Here is a 16,740-nt window from a genome sequence, read left to right on the forward strand (position 1 = left end):
TTTTCTAAGTGTAATCTCTATATTGATAAAATATAAGTTAGGTTATGTACAAATACAAGTTTTCACCACCTTAGTTCTTAGTGGAATTTATTTTTTTTTTTCAATAAACAGAACTACCGAATAGTTTGTGACATATGTAGGGGAGTAAGCATTAGTTCAAAGGCGGCGTCTTTGAGATTTGCTCCTCTTAAATTGGCTTCATGCAAATCGCTTCCAGATAAGTCACAATTCTAAAAGAAAACCTATATTTACAATTAAACATTCAAAGTCCGCACCTTTAATATTTACAAGTAACAAATCACCATATTCAAGTTGGAATAAAGGAAAATGAAATTAAATATTTGTGCTTACCTCTAAATCAGCACCAGCAAGTACGGCTGCTCTCAAATCACAGTTCTTCAGATTAGCATGCTTCAAAGTTGCTACTCTTAAATTAACTCCACCCATATCGCTACCTTCCAATATTGCACACTTTAAATTAACACCTTCCATGTTAGCCCTAAAACCGGCGGGGTCTTTGAAATTACAGTTTCTCATTGTCACACCTTCGAAATTAGCACAAAGACTTTTTACACCTAAAAGAAAAACTATTTTCCAACTAGTTTATGAACGTTGTTATTGTGGGACTGTGGCAATCAAACACCAAAGTGTTTCCCCAGTTATCGAATAAATCGTCAGGGACTGCAATTATGGTCAAAATATATGTATGTATATAGGAATTTTAAAACATTTCAAAATTACTTACATCAATTAAACAAAAATTGCGGTGAAGTAAAACAACAACAAAAAAACAACCTTCAAAATAACAAAAGACATAAATATGTTTATTGATTATCGTTGCTACTTAATTGTTTTTGATTAATTGAAATCCATCTAACTAAACTTAGTTTAGATTGTTACAGATGTTTTAAATTTTTACGGATTTTTTTCAATCATAAAGATATGCATAGATTATAACATTGCTCATTTTCAGGAATGTTGTTTCTTATACAAGCATTTTTTAAAGTTATTTGCAGTTAAAATTTTGACTGCCAACGAGCATCAGTCAGGTTATAATTTGCTATCATTTTTATGAGAGGTTATTTGATTGGTGAGTGACCTCTTAGACTCACCAATGTATTTTTTATTACAATTTGAACAAGGAATTTCATAACTATTTTAGTAAATTATTATTAGTTGTTTTTTACTTTATTTGAGTGAAAAATGTAAAAATCAGGAAATAGGTCGTGGATGAATGTACAATCATTTTGATGGGAAAAAACCAAATGACGCATAAGTTCATAATAAGGGTTTGGAAGAACACAGTACTGAAAGAGCAGTGGACTGGTGACTCTAAGCCCGCTATACTAAATAATGAAACCACCAAAGGACCCACAACCCATACTTGGTGTGGCCAAAAATGTTACTGTTATATCCCTCAGTAGTCAGCACGGATGGACCTTCTGCCTCTCTTAGCAAACAAGTGTTTCCATTAGGACTTTTAACACTACAAGTTATCTCCACACTATGGACATCAAGGATGACTTGGAGTACTATTAGTGCATGGAGATGGAAGAAACTGCCCAGCAATCACAAGAGAGTGGTTCAAACACTTGGACAAACTTCACAACTTGCCTAATAATATGAAAATATTAAAGCCAAAGCAACTGATTAGCATCTCAAAGGTCATTAGCTTTGGTAATGTCAAATGGGGTAAGGGGGGCCTATCAGAAGGCCTATGGCCGCACACTAGTACCATGAACTACAGTCATAAAAAATAGTAAACACATCGTCAACAGTAAGAAGTGAATATAGAAGACAAAATAAACATAGTTACAGATTAATAAACTCTTAGTAACATGATTTTATTCAAAAACAACTGATTTTTTAGGTGACTTAGTTTTACCTAATAATTGAGCTGTATCTAACACAGCATGAGAAAAATCAGCTCTTTCTAAACAACACCAACTCAAATTAGCTCCCATCAAATTGCATCCTTGTAAATTGGCATATTTGAAATTTATATTCCTTAAATCAAGTCTACTTAAATCCGCTCCTGATAAATTTACACCTTGAAATCTCAATTCTGCCGAATGGGGGCTCTTTATTAGAGCTTCAATTACATCTCTCCTAGTTAATGGTAAATTGTCTCTATTTTGTTTTTGTTTACTAATGCACTGTTCTAATATTGGTATAACTGATTCTATACCAAAAAACTTGGCTTCCTCAAGAATTCCTTCGGGATTTATATTTTTATCATAAACTAGCTGACCACATCGGAGATAATTCAGTAACGGTTCAAAGTAAGTCGGTGTTCTGTCTATTAAATACGCCCCATTTTTATCTAGACTACTCGGAGATAAATAACCGCCAGTATCTTCAGAAAACATTCTTGCAATCATACTAGAAGGTTCGCTATTAGTTAATGTTCGCTTCGACGTAGTGAAAAGTTTTCCTCCTACATTTAAAGTTATCCAGTCTGAATTAGACCCAACAGAGATAGGTGAGTGTTTAAAGTCTTCCCCTTCGGAAAAATAAATCTTATCCCTATTACGGATATACGAAATATCTTTAATCTCTGTTCCATCTTCCAAAAATAGTCTTCGTGCTGTTATGTTTAACTCGCAAGATGCTGTTTTTAATAAATCATCTAAATCATCTGGCAAATTTATTAACTAAAAATTACATTATTACTAACTTGTTAACTATGTTTAATGGTTAAAGTACCAGTCCGCTGTTCGTAATTTCACCGTTTATATTTAATATCACCTTTTTAACACTCATTCTGTTATATACAAATAAAATCGATGACAATATATTAGAGTTAACAACATACTATTTGTCTATGTGCCTTTGTTTACATATGTGACATTAACAAAAGTGGCAATTTTTTGTAATCAAACACACACTATTTTCAATATGACGTCAATGCACTGGCCAGTATATTTTGAGAAAAGTAAACATGATAGTGTTATTGATCGTAGTATATGTCAATATTTTTTTTACTCTTTAATATGAACAAAAGTTGATATTATTTCATGGCAGATCTTTAATATTCTCAATATACATTACATTTTTGGAGGCGAGTAATGGAGTAAGGGATTTAGTAAACAGTCCCATTAGAACTTAATTGAATTCAACAAAATGAAATTATTTAGCACTTGAAACTAAATATATTAAAAATTGCATAAACATGTGCTGTTCTGCCGAGTATGTTGGCTGAACAATTGAAATACGATTACTCAAACTATTCTACTATTGAAATATAATAACTAATAATAGCAAACTAGAAATTTAATTTACACCACGACTGTACTATCTAACATGGTTTAATATTATTCGAACTAATCGTGTAAATATTATAAACGATAAAACAAATATAGTGTTTCAGGTCTCGTGTAAACCTACTTTAAGAATTCGTGACCATAGATAAACTAATTTATAGTAATAAAGTCAAAACAAATGCTACCAAGTTGAAGTGAAAAAGGTTTTATTTTGATATCATAATAATAAAATGTTTTAAATATTTTCGCGAATTCCAAAAAAATTGAAATGGCTACGTTAGAGAAGTTAAAGAAGTCTTTAGATTCTTTGAAAAATTTATCTAAACATTCTCATAATACAGGGGAATTATCAAAGTATGTATATTAGTCATGAAATTGTTTTCTGTCTTCTGATAATTGCTGTTTTTAGAAAAAAAGATAAAATTCATTATTGCTATTCCATAACAGAAGCAATTTCGAATCCTACGATAAGAGTATCTAGCAGTTTTCATAATCTTTTGGGTACTAGTATAGAACTGTTTTTAATTCTTTGTGATGATGAAGATGCTGATATTAGAATGACTAGTGAAGAGTGTCTAAACCGAATTATTAGAGTATGTAGTGGAATATATTTTTATATATAGTGTTTAAGAGACTTTACTCGATCTTATGTACTAAATTCGATGAGAAATTTATAAAAATTGAGTAAAATCAGCAGAAATCTCAACTTTTTGGACTTTTATTAAAAAAAAGTTGATGTGACAATTAAGAAGAAAGGAAAATAAAGAAGTGTTTTTAATTTTAGGCGGCAAACGGTTATGTAGGAAAAATCCAAATCGAATTACATAAAGAAATAAAGAAAAATGGAGCTACCAGATCTTTAAGAACTGCTTTATGGTTATTTTCACTTTTAGCTCACAGGATTCGCCCCCATAAAGGCAAACCTTACGTGTCTAATCTCTTTCCAAGTCTTATTAAAATAGCTGAACGTAATGAAGAAGCAGTTCACGAGACATTAGCAGCTAGTTTGCCTAATATTATGAAAGCTTTAGGATGCTTCACAAGCGAAAGTGAAATTAAGGTATTTAATTTTTCAATTTCCTAATTTTATTCCATTTTATATTGGAAGTAGTATTATTATATTTATCAAAATATATATGTTTATAAAGGAATTTTGATCTTCATTTTGTCACAATTTGGCACGATGTCCCTTATGTATAAATTAGCTGTTGTTTTGAGGTATTGTAAAACCCTTTTTAAGGCTTTTCAAAGAGAACTGTATTTTGTGATGTGGGGAGGGGGAAACTTAGTCCCATCAAAAACAATAGTCAATTAGAAGATAGTATCAAAGGGTGGCATAGAGACTTCGTTGCTCCTCCATTATGAAAAAAGGAAAATCCTATCTGTTCACATTCCAAAATCGACGATATCTCGTGAGATTAGGGCGCGAAATACCTTCAGCTTATTTGATAGCCTTTATGTCAACACTTAGGGAGTTAGGGAAATCAAATAAAAAATCTGTACTGTTCCATTGTGTTTGTCGATCTTTTGTGGCTCTCGATAAATTTTCTGGTTGTATCCATCATACCCATGGTCAAAGTGACGATGACAATGAAGAATCGCCCTTACCCTTGCTGATGAGCACAAGGCGCCCAATTTTCTACCTTAAACAAGCAATAATTAAATACATCCAACAGCAAACAAGGGTTATTCTAACAACCAACACTTTGTTCAGTAGGTCATCTGGCACAAAGACTTTGTAGCTTCTAGCTTTGTGATTGAAGGGATATCCTTCATTTGTTAAAAATCGATGACATCTCGTGTGGGGTGAATTCAGCTTGTTTGTTAGTCCTTTGGGTCAATACTTAGTGATTTAGGAAAATCAAATGATTTCATCAGATGAATGCTGAAAATGTTTAGAATAACAATTGACATTATTTTATTTACTTCTAGGTGCTATTGAAAGCGTTTCTATCGAATATTTCAAATGCCTCTACTGTTATTAGAAGAACTACGACAAACTGTATTGTTACGATTTGTCTGAACTGTAAAAACCCATATATTTTTATTACATACTGCCTCAACAATCTTTTAGGTAAATATCAATGCAATATTCATTTCTTTTCTGAAATAATTGTAATTTTAATAAAATATAGTTTAATTTTTAGCACTTCCTTATCCCTTGTTTTCTCATTCTGAAAGTATGCCCTCACTAATTTAACTGTTTCCTCATTACTTTTCTTATTATTGCTTTTTGTTTTATCATCTTTTCATACATCAATTTATCCCAATTTGTTTTCCCAGTCTATACTTTTTAGGTCACTTGGGTATGTTATTATTGGCATCATTTATTGTAATACATATTAATCCTCATTTTCACTTTCATGTGAAATGTTGGAAAAATATTGAACCAATTCGAAAACTGAGTAGATCCATAAGTTTAGGGCAGCAAAATTTTTGGTGATATACGGATCTATTCATGATGTCATTCTCAGAATTTCTAATGGGGAGACAGGAAGTGAAAGTTTCAAAGGAATATCAGAATACCAGGTCCTTTAACCGAACCATTACGATTAAATAATTCAAAAATCACTACAGGAGTTTGTGGTTCAATATTTAGACTTAGTTCCAAGTAACCATTATTGCTAGGGTGTCTGAGTCTCATTTAAATGGAAATACATTGATCAAAAGAAATGAAGAGATCAGAAGATAACCATAAACGCCTTTTATTAGCTTGGAGCCTTTCTATGTTGCAGAAAAATGCTTTAAGTTTTGTTAGAAGACAACAATCAAAAGAAAAAATGGAGCTCAGGTGTAGAGAATCTTTAGCTTGACCAATTTGAAGACCAAATGTTCCATAAGCATTTGGCAGCAAAATTTCTAATGATAGACGGATCATTTCATGATACAATTTCCAGAATATCTAAGAAAATAACTGGAAATGAAAATATCTAAGGAATATTAAGAACTTGATCCTATTTAAATAAACCATTGCCATTGAATAGTTCAAAAATCACTACAGGAGTTGGAGGTTGATTATTTGGGACTAGTTCCCAGTAACCATTATTGCTGGGCTGTCTTAGAGTCATATAAGTGGAAATACATTGATCAAAAGAACTGAAGGGATCAAAAGAGAACCAGGTATCCTGCTTATTTTAGTTTGGAGCCTCTATGTGTTGTAGAAAATTGCTGTTAGACGACAAAAATCAAAAGAGAAAGTAGTGGGTCACTTAAAAAAGTTTCTTAGAAGTTACTAGGTGCAAATTAACTGTCTGAGACTGGGAAAATGGAGCTGTAGTTGTCGAAGGACTTTAAGTTGAACTCCTAATTAAACATTTTTTTTTTTTTCAGATACACTCATTCCAGTCACCGAGGAACACTCCACTTTTAAAATTTTAGGAACAATTTCCTGTCTGAAGTCCCTGATAAAACATATTTATTCCGAACCACTTGAAGCTAATTTACAAAATGAACATGTATCCAATGAGAAACTACTACAAATATTCGAACTTTGTTTACAATATTTGTTCCATAAGGATCATAATATCATAAATATTTGTTTGGAAACATTAAAAGTACTCCTAGAATGTCCTTTTGGTGGTTTTAAGGAAATATTATCAATTAATTTTGGATCTCACAAAACTACAGAGAAATCTTCAGTTACACATAATAGATCTCCAAGTAGGTTAAAAATATTCATATATTTACGATATTCATTTAATTTTGTATAAGTTTTTACAAATTTTCTTTTTTTAGGTCAACTTAGTGTAGCGACAACTGTGAATACTGAAGATAACCTATTTTCTGATTCGGAATTAACTGAAACATTACATTCCGATATAGAAAAGTGGATAGACGAGTCGAAATTATCCGTGATGAATATATCGTTTGCAAAAATAAAAGAGAAGTCGCGGTCTCTGGATAAGTTGAACCGATTCAATCAGGAACCAACGAAAAATGTGGATTACGGACAGTTGAATAAATTGGATAAAGAACATTTTCTCGCTCAGAAAAAATCTCACAGCATCGAGTATACTCTGGATATACTCAGTTTAAGTGATAATTCATCTGATAAAAGTTACTGTGAGGAAGATAAAAGCTTGAATATTGAGGAATCAACTCAGGTTATTACATTTTTTTTTAATAGATAACGAGATTTTTGAGTTTTACAACATTGATGGTGTTGTCCTAAAAAGATATTATAATCCTTTAGTTCTTGCTTGTAAAATAATGTCCCTTTAAGGCTCTCCTTAATTATGATTATATTCACATGTAGCCATTTCTAGTGAATATGGAGGATGAAGCATCATTACTCTAGTCTTTTTGGGAAAAAAATTAGTAAACAAAAAATATCGGTAGTTCCAAAAGACATTAAAGCATCCATTTTGATGTCACTTATCCTTATTTGAACGATTAAGCATTGGTTAAAATGTTTTATCCATAAACTCAAGACTTTGTCACCAATTTCAACATGTTTCAGTAATTTTCTATTGTAAACTCCATTGAGGTAATTAAGCCTTAGTTACATTGTTGTCGACTGTAACAATTGAGCCTTAGTTACATTATAGTTGATTGTATTGAAATATATTGAAACAATTGAGCCTTAGTTACATTGTAGTCGACTGTATTGAGACAATTGAGCATTAGCTAAAATGTTCAATCCATAAACGGTATGTCACTAATTTTGACACTTTTCAGTAATTTTCCATTGTTTTTTAACTCCAATCAAACGATTTAGTCTTAGTTACAATGTATTATCCATAAACCCAAGGATTTGTCACCAATTTCAACAAGTCTCAGTATTTTTACATTGTTGTCACTCTTTTTAGTGACTCACAGTTTGTTACCTTGTGTTTCATACCTGGAACATTGGAAATAATTTCATAGTATGAATCAACATCATTATCGCCTTATTATGCCCCAAAGATCTTTTGTTGTTTATAAAAATTTCTTTCATTTTCCCAATGTTTTATTGGTGGTTGTACTGGGGTATCTGGGGTGTTCCTCTTGTCCATTTCGGAAAGGCTTATACCATTTGTAAACTCTTGTTTTAATCACTATATCAATTTTTAAGTGTAATTAACTTTTTATGAGAAAATATTTGTTTTTAATAATAATTAATTGTTTTTTTGTAGGAAATATTTATTGGTACTCTATTAGATTCGATTAACCCCATCATCTACTCAACTCGACTTATTACGAAACTATTTTTACTCAATGGTTCACCCGGAAACTACATTTCTGATAAATTAGTCAGAGTTTCCGTGAAATTCCTAGCAATGTCCTGCCTTTCTTCCCTATTCGAACTATACCCCGAGGGTTTGTTCATGTATTTAGACAAAAATTATTCGCCCCATACAAAATCCGCAATTAGTAATCAAAAAATTTCCGATGTTATGATGTTTAAAGATCACCCCGATCCACAAATTCGCGGTGCTGTCGTAAATATGTTTGGAAAGTATTTAGAAGTTGTCAATAATTTATGCGATGGAGAATATGATGATTGGATCGAGAAAAACGGCGAAAATAACGAAGCAGATTTATTTAAAATGCAAAGTATCGTCAATATTTTCGTTAAGGTAAGAATTTTATTATTATATGAAGAGAAATAGTTTCCTGAGTATTTCGAGTATTCGATATTTAGTTTTGTACTACCCTGTGGAAGTGTATGATAGTTTTTTTCCATCAGGTTTTCCCTTCCTTACTGTTGAAATTCACAAATGAACAGTGTGATACGTATCTGATACGGATTCTTTGTGAACGTACCACCTGTAATTAGGTTTTCGTTTCTTCCAGTGTCATTTTCAAAAACTAAATACTCTATTTAAAAATAATTATTTGAAAATTCTCAGACCATTCAAATCAAAAGTACAAGGCGAATCAACAATTAAATATTAAACCAAAAAATTCCTTTTAAAGTGTACAGGGCGAAACAACTATAATAAAAATTGTATTAAACTAATTCAAAAATGGTTTTTTAAGTGTACAGGGTGAGTCTACACTGATAAAAGTTGTACCAAATTAAAAAATTCCTTTTTAAGTGTAAATCGACTCAATTAAGGGAAATTGAAGTGATTTTTCTGTAAACTTCTGTAAATATAAACTTGTGAATTTAGTTCTTGTATGTATACGAAAAGATCAATCTACAAATTTAGTGCTCAATAATATCAATATTTTAACGTTTTTAGGGATTAAATGATGAGTCCTCAACATGTATTAAGCAAACATTGGTTACTTTGCAAAATAGTCTCAAGTATTTAATTGAATCGACCAAGAATAGTGTAGTAATACCTCTACTGGATTGTTTACCGACATTAGCGGAGAATCCTTATTGGCTAGTAAAGGTAACCAACATTATATAAATATTAAAAATTTAGAGATAAAAAGGAGAAGAAACTGTATTGAAATCAATTAGAAAGGAGAATTTCCAAAATACCATCTTCTGGATTCCTATGAATAGAGATTTCAGGCTGAAATACTCACTAGGAAATGAATCTGGAAAGAACCTATCTGAAATCTAGTGTAGCGATCCATTATGGCACTCAATTGCTATCGAAGCATTGAGCTTCCGGATCAACAATTCGAATCTGATCTGGGTATGTCATAGGAAACTCAATTACCTAAACTAAACAAGATCTTTTTGATGGAATTTCCAGTCAATTGGAAGTTAAAAGAAACGCTCGGGCATTAAGGCATTGAAACTATCAGAAATATAATGTAGGAATCCATTGAGACACTTAACATGCTATAGAAGCATTGAACTCCCTGGTAAATGAATCAAAGCTGATCTGGGTGTACCATAAGAATCTTAATTGCCTAGGAAAGAATATCAAGATCTTTTTGGTTGGGGTTTCCAGTCATTAGGGAGTCAAAAGACATGGTCAGACTTCTATCAAAGCTTTGAGCTCCCAGGTATATGATTTGAAGCTGATATGGGTATGCCATAGGAAACTCAATTACCTAAACTAAACAAGATCTTTTTGGTTGCGATGTCCAGTCATTTGGAAGTTAAAAGAAACCCTCAGCTTGCTATCAAAGCATTGAAACTATCAGAAATATGAAGTAGGGTTCAATTAGGACATTCAATATGCTATTAAAGCATTGAGCTCTCAAGTAAACGATTCGAAGTTGATGTGAATATGCCACATGAATATTAATTGCCTAGGAAAGAAAAGAAACGCAGCAACCTTTATACTTTATACTATTCCAAAACCCTCTTTTGCTTTAAGAAAATGCAATTACAAGTAAGAGTTTCAGAAGATGAAATAAAGCGGAAGAAAATTATTCTTGGACTTTATCTGGATATTAGGAGGCACCTAATGAGACTAGGTCTTGCAGAAATTGATGAATCCGTGAAAAGGAAGAAACTCTGGATTATTTAGTTGCGGAATACCCTGTCATTCTTCTTGAACGTTACGGTCCTTTGAGAATCAGGGCTTTCTCAACAATCTACTGCCAATAGTTTCTGTCCTGAGCAAGGTGCCTTCCAGCCACCTCAGACGTGCCCCCCGGTTGAACGCCACCAAATCTGGCTCGCCATACAACTGTCTCAGCTCAGCATCCTCAGGATCCTCCACGTTCCGTTCATTTGTTGTCCTCATAGCCCATGTCTCGCATCTGTATGTAACTACGGGACGGATTATTGTCTTGTAAATCGTGGGCTTTTACCTAACCAATCCATACAGTAGAGTACTAGAACCTTGCATCTGGAGGGTGAGCCGATGTAACATGTAATTTAAGCATTTTTTAATATGTCCCGTTGTGAATTAAAATTATAGAAAATTTTGTTTTTAGACACATCAATAATTTCAAACAACGAAACAGGCCTTAAAATGTTAATTTTAAATAACGAATCGTCCATCAAATAGTTTATTCAATTTTAGGTTTCTTTATGCGAGTTGGTAACAAAAATCAGTTACATTGATATATATTATGTGATGGTAATGATGTTCAGGAAAAAGCGTTACATAATATTCTCTTCTTGCTACTCGACGATAATGATCAACGAGTTCGTGCGTCTGCAGCTGCAGCAATTGTATTGTAAGTAATTCAATTAACTGGCTACAAAAAAAAAATAGATATAACAAAAAACACTCATTTTATTGTAAAATATGAATTGTAGATTATTGAGGGGCTTGGCTTTCCAGTCGCTCTACGGGATGTTGAACATCCCTTAGTTACTCCATCGAGGTATCCAAGCCTTTCGCTGAAATGGACAGGACTTTCGTTAAGCAGACACTCTGCTGTTCTTATGGCTTGTTCGTATTATCTGTAGCTGCCTTCTACCATGTCTATACTATTATAGCAGGTATTTGACTTGCCAAAAGACCAATATAGTTTCTTTAGAAGTTTCTCAGACTTACTACCTGATATGGTTATCAATCTTTTGGATTATCTTGGTCATGGAGTATTTTCCAGTATAATTCCATCTGATCCTGCTCTGTTAGATGACTATCCACCAGTTTAATATCATTTCTGGACATCTGCAAGAGTTCCTTGAACTTCTTACTTCATTTAGTTATCAATCTTTTGGATTATCTTGGACATGTAGTATTTTCAAATAAAACACCATCTGAACTTGACCCATTAGATGACTGACCGCCAGTTTAATATTATTTCTGGACAACTGTAGGAGTTCCTTGAACTTCTCACCTCATATGGATATCAATATTTTGGATTGTCTTGGACCTGGAGTGTTGCTCCAGAAAGATTTCATCCCATCTTTTAGCCATATGTTCAGTTCTTTGCTAATGTGACACCTCATAGCGCCACAGTATGACCCTGGTCTGAAATTAGCATTATCTTAGACCTGGAATGTTTCTCCATTTGATCCTTCAGTAATCTATTCAGTTTCTTGTTGATGTGACTTCTCATGAGGCTACAGTAATACCGTGTCGAAAATATGGAGTCGCTACCCCTTTTTAGCAAGGTTTTCTGCTTCCTCGATGCCTAGTATATCCTGGGAGACTCATTAGAGTTTATTTACATTCCCAAGTGGCTTAGGCGTGCACTAAATAGTCGTCATGGCCGCTCAGCTATCTAAGTGGATGTAATTTTATATTACTAGCAACTCTTCTTGAAAAATAGTGAGTGCTTGCCCTTTTTTACTATAAAGTTAAGGGGGGCAAGTTTAGTAATGCCTAAGACAATGGAAAACAGATCAATAGTTATATAGCAAAGTCGAATTTGAATAATGTTGCCAGATGTTAAAAGTAGTCAAACATTGAGGAAATATAAAACAATGAGATTATGTTGATATGAAATGTTTCTAAATCCAAAATGTTTATTTAATCACTTTTCAGGATAATTCCGAATCTTTTTTATGAAGAAGATTCACTAGACGATCTTGTTCCAACGACAAAAGCTTCATTAGACCTTGAAATGATGACGCAAAATCTAAAAAACCCCGAATTGGATACAAATATTAACAAAAAACATTTTGTTAGTCACATGCCGTTTCCATTTGATAAATTATGTGATCAAATATGCTATAAAACTGATTTTAACTTGTCGAAAATAATTTGTAAGTTATGTGGGGTAGTACTTACAACAACTTCAAAAAACTTATTGGTAAGTATATTTAAAAGAATTTTTGAGAAAATATTATGAACAAACGATTACCTGGAAAAAACAAAGTTGAAAATATATTGAAACCATTGACATTAACACTGATATCAATTGACATCTAATAATATGGATCGACATTAATTTTGACATCAACTGATATCAATTGATTAGGATATACATAAATTAACATCAACTGACATTAATTTTTACATGGAGTGACATCAACTGAATCGATTGACATCAACTGATATCGATTAACATCAACTGACATTGATTAATGTCAACTGATATTGATTAACATCAACTGACATCAAATTACATCAATTGACATTAATTTAGTAAAATTTGATAATGGGTAGGAACAGAGAATGTTTAGAACTCGGGACTGTTTTATTTGAACCCTACAATTTGATTAGGAAGTCGTTTATTAAATTTCAATGTCATTTAAAAGTATTTTCTTTTTAGAGTGGGTGTATAGAAGTGTTATCTTCACTTTCCAACACATATCCTTGTACTGTGTACAAAAATAGTTGGTCAATGTATGATTTTCAAATCAATAAAGATATAAAAACACCAGATTTATTGGAATTTTGTATCAGTACACTAATTAATTCGGTACAGGTGTACGGAATCCAAAACCATATCGATATTTTGAATCTGGCTTCTAACTTATATGCAGGTAAATAATTTCACCAATATTTTTTGTTATTAATAAAAAAAAAACTCTATAAAAATGTATGATTTAGTACTTCCATATGATGTAAACTTTTCAAATACCCCTTGTAAATCTGCTTTTGAAAATTTGATAAAACCTACTTTTTTTTGACCTATTGGTTTTGGCTGAAGACAATGACCATTATATGTAATTTTCCTTAATTTTACTTTACTATAATATCAATGTAATCATTATCTGGTCATTTGAACTACTAATTCTGAATTAATTTGAATCAAACTTGGTTTTACTAAAAAAATCCACATCCTTGTAATATAGTTTAATAAATATCTATCCAGTACTTTGAGATTTTTTTTCCTTTTGGACGGTTGATATGCTCTACAATGTGCCCCAGGCTTTCGATGGTTTTCGCAAATAAAGGATAAATGAAATCCTGACTCTACAATTAAAAAAAACACAAATATCTATTTTCTACGAGGTATATACAGCGTCCAAGCTATAAATTTTTTTTTTCCAAAAAGGACAACTCAATACTAGATATGGTTTACCTTAAACCATCAATCAGCTTCAATGTATTTTATTCTACTTTATTATAATCTCAATGTAATCTATACCTGGTCATTAGAACTACTAATTCTGAATTAATTTGAATCAAACTTAGTTTTACTAAAAAAATCCACATCCTTGTAATGTAGTTTAATTAATATTTACCTTAACCAGTACTTTGAGGTTTTTTTTCTTTTGGACGGTAAATGAAATTCTCACTACAATTTAAAAAAAATCGCAATCATCTACGAGTTGAGACAATATCTAAGCTATAATAATTTTTTTTCTGAAAAGTACATCAGCTTAAAATTCTGAAAGTCTTTGGAAACACTAATTTTAATATTTCCACTTCCCATAGATGGTGAATAATTATTTTTTCAGGTCATTCTTTGACGTTATTGAAACCAATAGATGAAGAAAATCCAGTAACACCTTGGAACATGTTTGAAAATGAAACATTTGTAGAAATATCTGAACAGTACCTACACCATATCATGAAACTGTTGAACATATTTCATCATGTTTTGAACGATCTACAACCGTTGCATCCACAATATAAACCAGTTATTCCTAATTTACCAGCTCCCTCGAATTTGTCACCTTTAAAAAGAAGAAAAAGTGATTTGGATAAGAAAACTGTAACTTTGAAACTAGATAAAGAAGAAAGAGTGGAGAAGAAGGATATGAAAAGTAACGTTGGATCTTTCATGCAGTCTGTTCATTATATGAAGATTTATGATAGCGTCAAAGCTTGCTTCAATAATTATAAGGTTGGTGTTTTTTTATTAATTTTGGGGTTTATAGGACAAAAATTCATGCAAGAATATATATCGCAAGGATTTTCTAATATTACTGCAAGTAATAGTCTCATCTCAATCCAATAGAACCTAATTGGAGGTTTTATTAACTGAGCCCACCCTACAATTTACTTGGGATCGTTGAAATCCTAACCTTTGCACCAACATTGAATCAGAAGCATGTTTAGACTATAATTGATACCAGAAGAAGAAATACTTGCTACTTTGAAATATCCCCTTTTATTATTTTATTTCGAACTTCGTTTGGTGCAATTTTTTTTGTTAAATCTTTTTATTTACTACAAAATATTAATTAGTAGACTAATAAATTATTTTTTAGATATCCTTGGATTCGGCATCTTCCAAAACATTACTTGAATTTCTGAGTACAATTCTGAGAAGTCTTAGCGTGTTATTAGAAATTGGTACAATAACTGAATTTGGAAAATTGGCTGATGAAATTTTGGGATATTTCCGTTCGACTTTTGTAATCGATGCTCCAACGACTGTAGAAGCAGTACAGCAACTTCTCAAATGTCTCTTTGGTACCAATTTAGTGGCTAATTTACTGGAATTTTCTGTACCTAAATATGAAGAAAAGGTAAAATGTCAGTTTTTTTTTTCAAATATCTCAGAAGTAAAATAAAAAATAATCACAGATCAATGAGAACATAAAAAAAGACGCAATATGATAGTGAAAGTGAAAGGCCATGAACCTCTATATAAGTTCCTTTTAAAACCAAAGCTCCATATCCTTGGAAAAGTTTACCTTGGCTTAAACTTTCTATCTATTTTCATAGAACCTGTCTGGTAAACACTCTTGTAGAACTTTTTTGCTCTTCAGCACAAGAACCTAGAGCCGTTGTCTTCTACAGCAATTCTGCTGTCTTAACAAATTGAGATAAGAGTTAAATCTTGCAGCTAACACTTGACAGTTCTTGGAGGACTCCAGCACAAGCTTAGAGCACATATGTTATGTCTTCTACAGCAAAACTGCTGTCTTAGCAGATTGAAATAGAGTTAAACCTTGCAGCCATGTTATAATTCATCTGTATAATTGTAATTTCATTTTTTTAGGTGTCCGAAAGGGGTTTTTATCATCAAGTAATCCAAAAGCCGTTTAACCAAGTATCTCAACTAATTCAATCTCTTAATAATACAGGGAGACATGATTTTGAAGACGACAGTACCGTTATGGGATATCTCCATAGAAAAAATTCTAAAAGGACATCGATAAATTTGAATAGAACGTCTGATGTAACTTTAGCCAATTATATAAGAATATTCGAACCGATGGTAATTAAATCACTAAAAGTACGTTTTTTTACATTAATTTCATTTGTTATCAAATATTTTTGAAGCAGGATAAATTTTTGATACCTGTGGTTCTCCAAACAGTATTCAACTAAATTTCTTGTAAGGTAATCAAAAGTTATTGTTAGAACCTCATCAAGTAACGATTGTATTTCCCTGATACAACTCCTATCGACTTTTTCCTCTATCCAAAATTCAAAAGTACGTTTTTTACATAAATTTCATTTATAATCAATAATTTGCACAATATTTTTGGAGCTGGATAAATTTGGAGGATATTTTCAATACCAGTGGTTCTCTAAACAGTCTTCAATTGAATTTCTTGTAAGATAATCAAAAGTTATTATTCGAACCTCATCAAGTAACGATTGTATTTCCCTGATACAACTCCTATCGACTTTTTTCTCTATCCAAAACGAAAAAGTACATTTTTTAAATGAATTTCATTTATAATCAATAAATTTCACAATATTTTTGGCGCTAGATAAATTTTGAGGATAGTTTCAATACCAGTGGTTCTCTAAACAGTCTTCAACTCAATTTATTTTATGGTAACTTAAAGTTATTGTTTAAATAACCATCGTATTTCCCTGATACGACT

General features: G+C 31.9%; 2 protein-coding genes across 2 annotated transcripts in view; one reads left to right on the forward strand and one right to left on the reverse strand.

Annotated features, from left to right (window-relative positions):
* On the reverse strand, nucleotides 1-2,898 carry LOC130893355 (BTB/POZ domain-containing protein KCTD9). Its single transcript, XM_057799370.1, has 4 exons — nucleotides 2,707-2,898; nucleotides 1,886-2,654; nucleotides 352-575; nucleotides 1-230 (listed from the first exon to the last, which is right to left on the reverse strand). The coding sequence occupies exons 1-4, from the start codon at nucleotides 2,761-2,763 to the stop codon at nucleotides 114-116; spliced, it is 1,167 nt and encodes a 388-aa protein (XP_057655353.1). The 5' UTR covers nucleotides 2,764-2,898; the 3' UTR covers nucleotides 1-113.
* Nucleotides 2,899-3,427: 529 nt separating this feature from the next.
* The window catches only part of LOC130893351 (huntingtin), a 36,562-nt gene continuing 23,249 nt past the window's right edge, over nucleotides 3,428-16,740 (forward strand). Inside the window, 15 exon segments of the mRNA XM_057799367.1 lie at nucleotides 3,428-3,617; nucleotides 3,673-3,856; nucleotides 4,048-4,323; nucleotides 5,196-5,337; nucleotides 6,594-6,923; nucleotides 6,999-7,366; nucleotides 8,378-8,821; nucleotides 9,431-9,586; nucleotides 11,126-11,168; nucleotides 11,171-11,282; nucleotides 12,545-12,812; nucleotides 13,275-13,488; nucleotides 14,410-14,798; nucleotides 15,166-15,426; nucleotides 15,903-16,139. Of these exon segments, the coding sequence (XP_057655350.1) occupies nucleotides 3,532-3,617; nucleotides 3,673-3,856; nucleotides 4,048-4,323; nucleotides 5,196-5,337; nucleotides 6,594-6,923; nucleotides 6,999-7,366; nucleotides 8,378-8,821; nucleotides 9,431-9,586; nucleotides 11,126-11,168; nucleotides 11,171-11,282; nucleotides 12,545-12,812; nucleotides 13,275-13,488; nucleotides 14,410-14,798; nucleotides 15,166-15,426; nucleotides 15,903-16,139 (3,510 nt within the window). The 5' untranslated portion in view covers nucleotides 3,428-3,531.

The sequence above is a fragment of the Diorhabda carinulata genome, chromosome 4, assembly GCF_026250575.1.
Source record: "Diorhabda carinulata isolate Delta chromosome 4, icDioCari1.1, whole genome shotgun sequence".
In the NCBI taxonomy this organism is placed as follows: Eukaryota; Metazoa; Arthropoda; class Insecta; order Coleoptera; family Chrysomelidae; genus Diorhabda; species Diorhabda carinulata.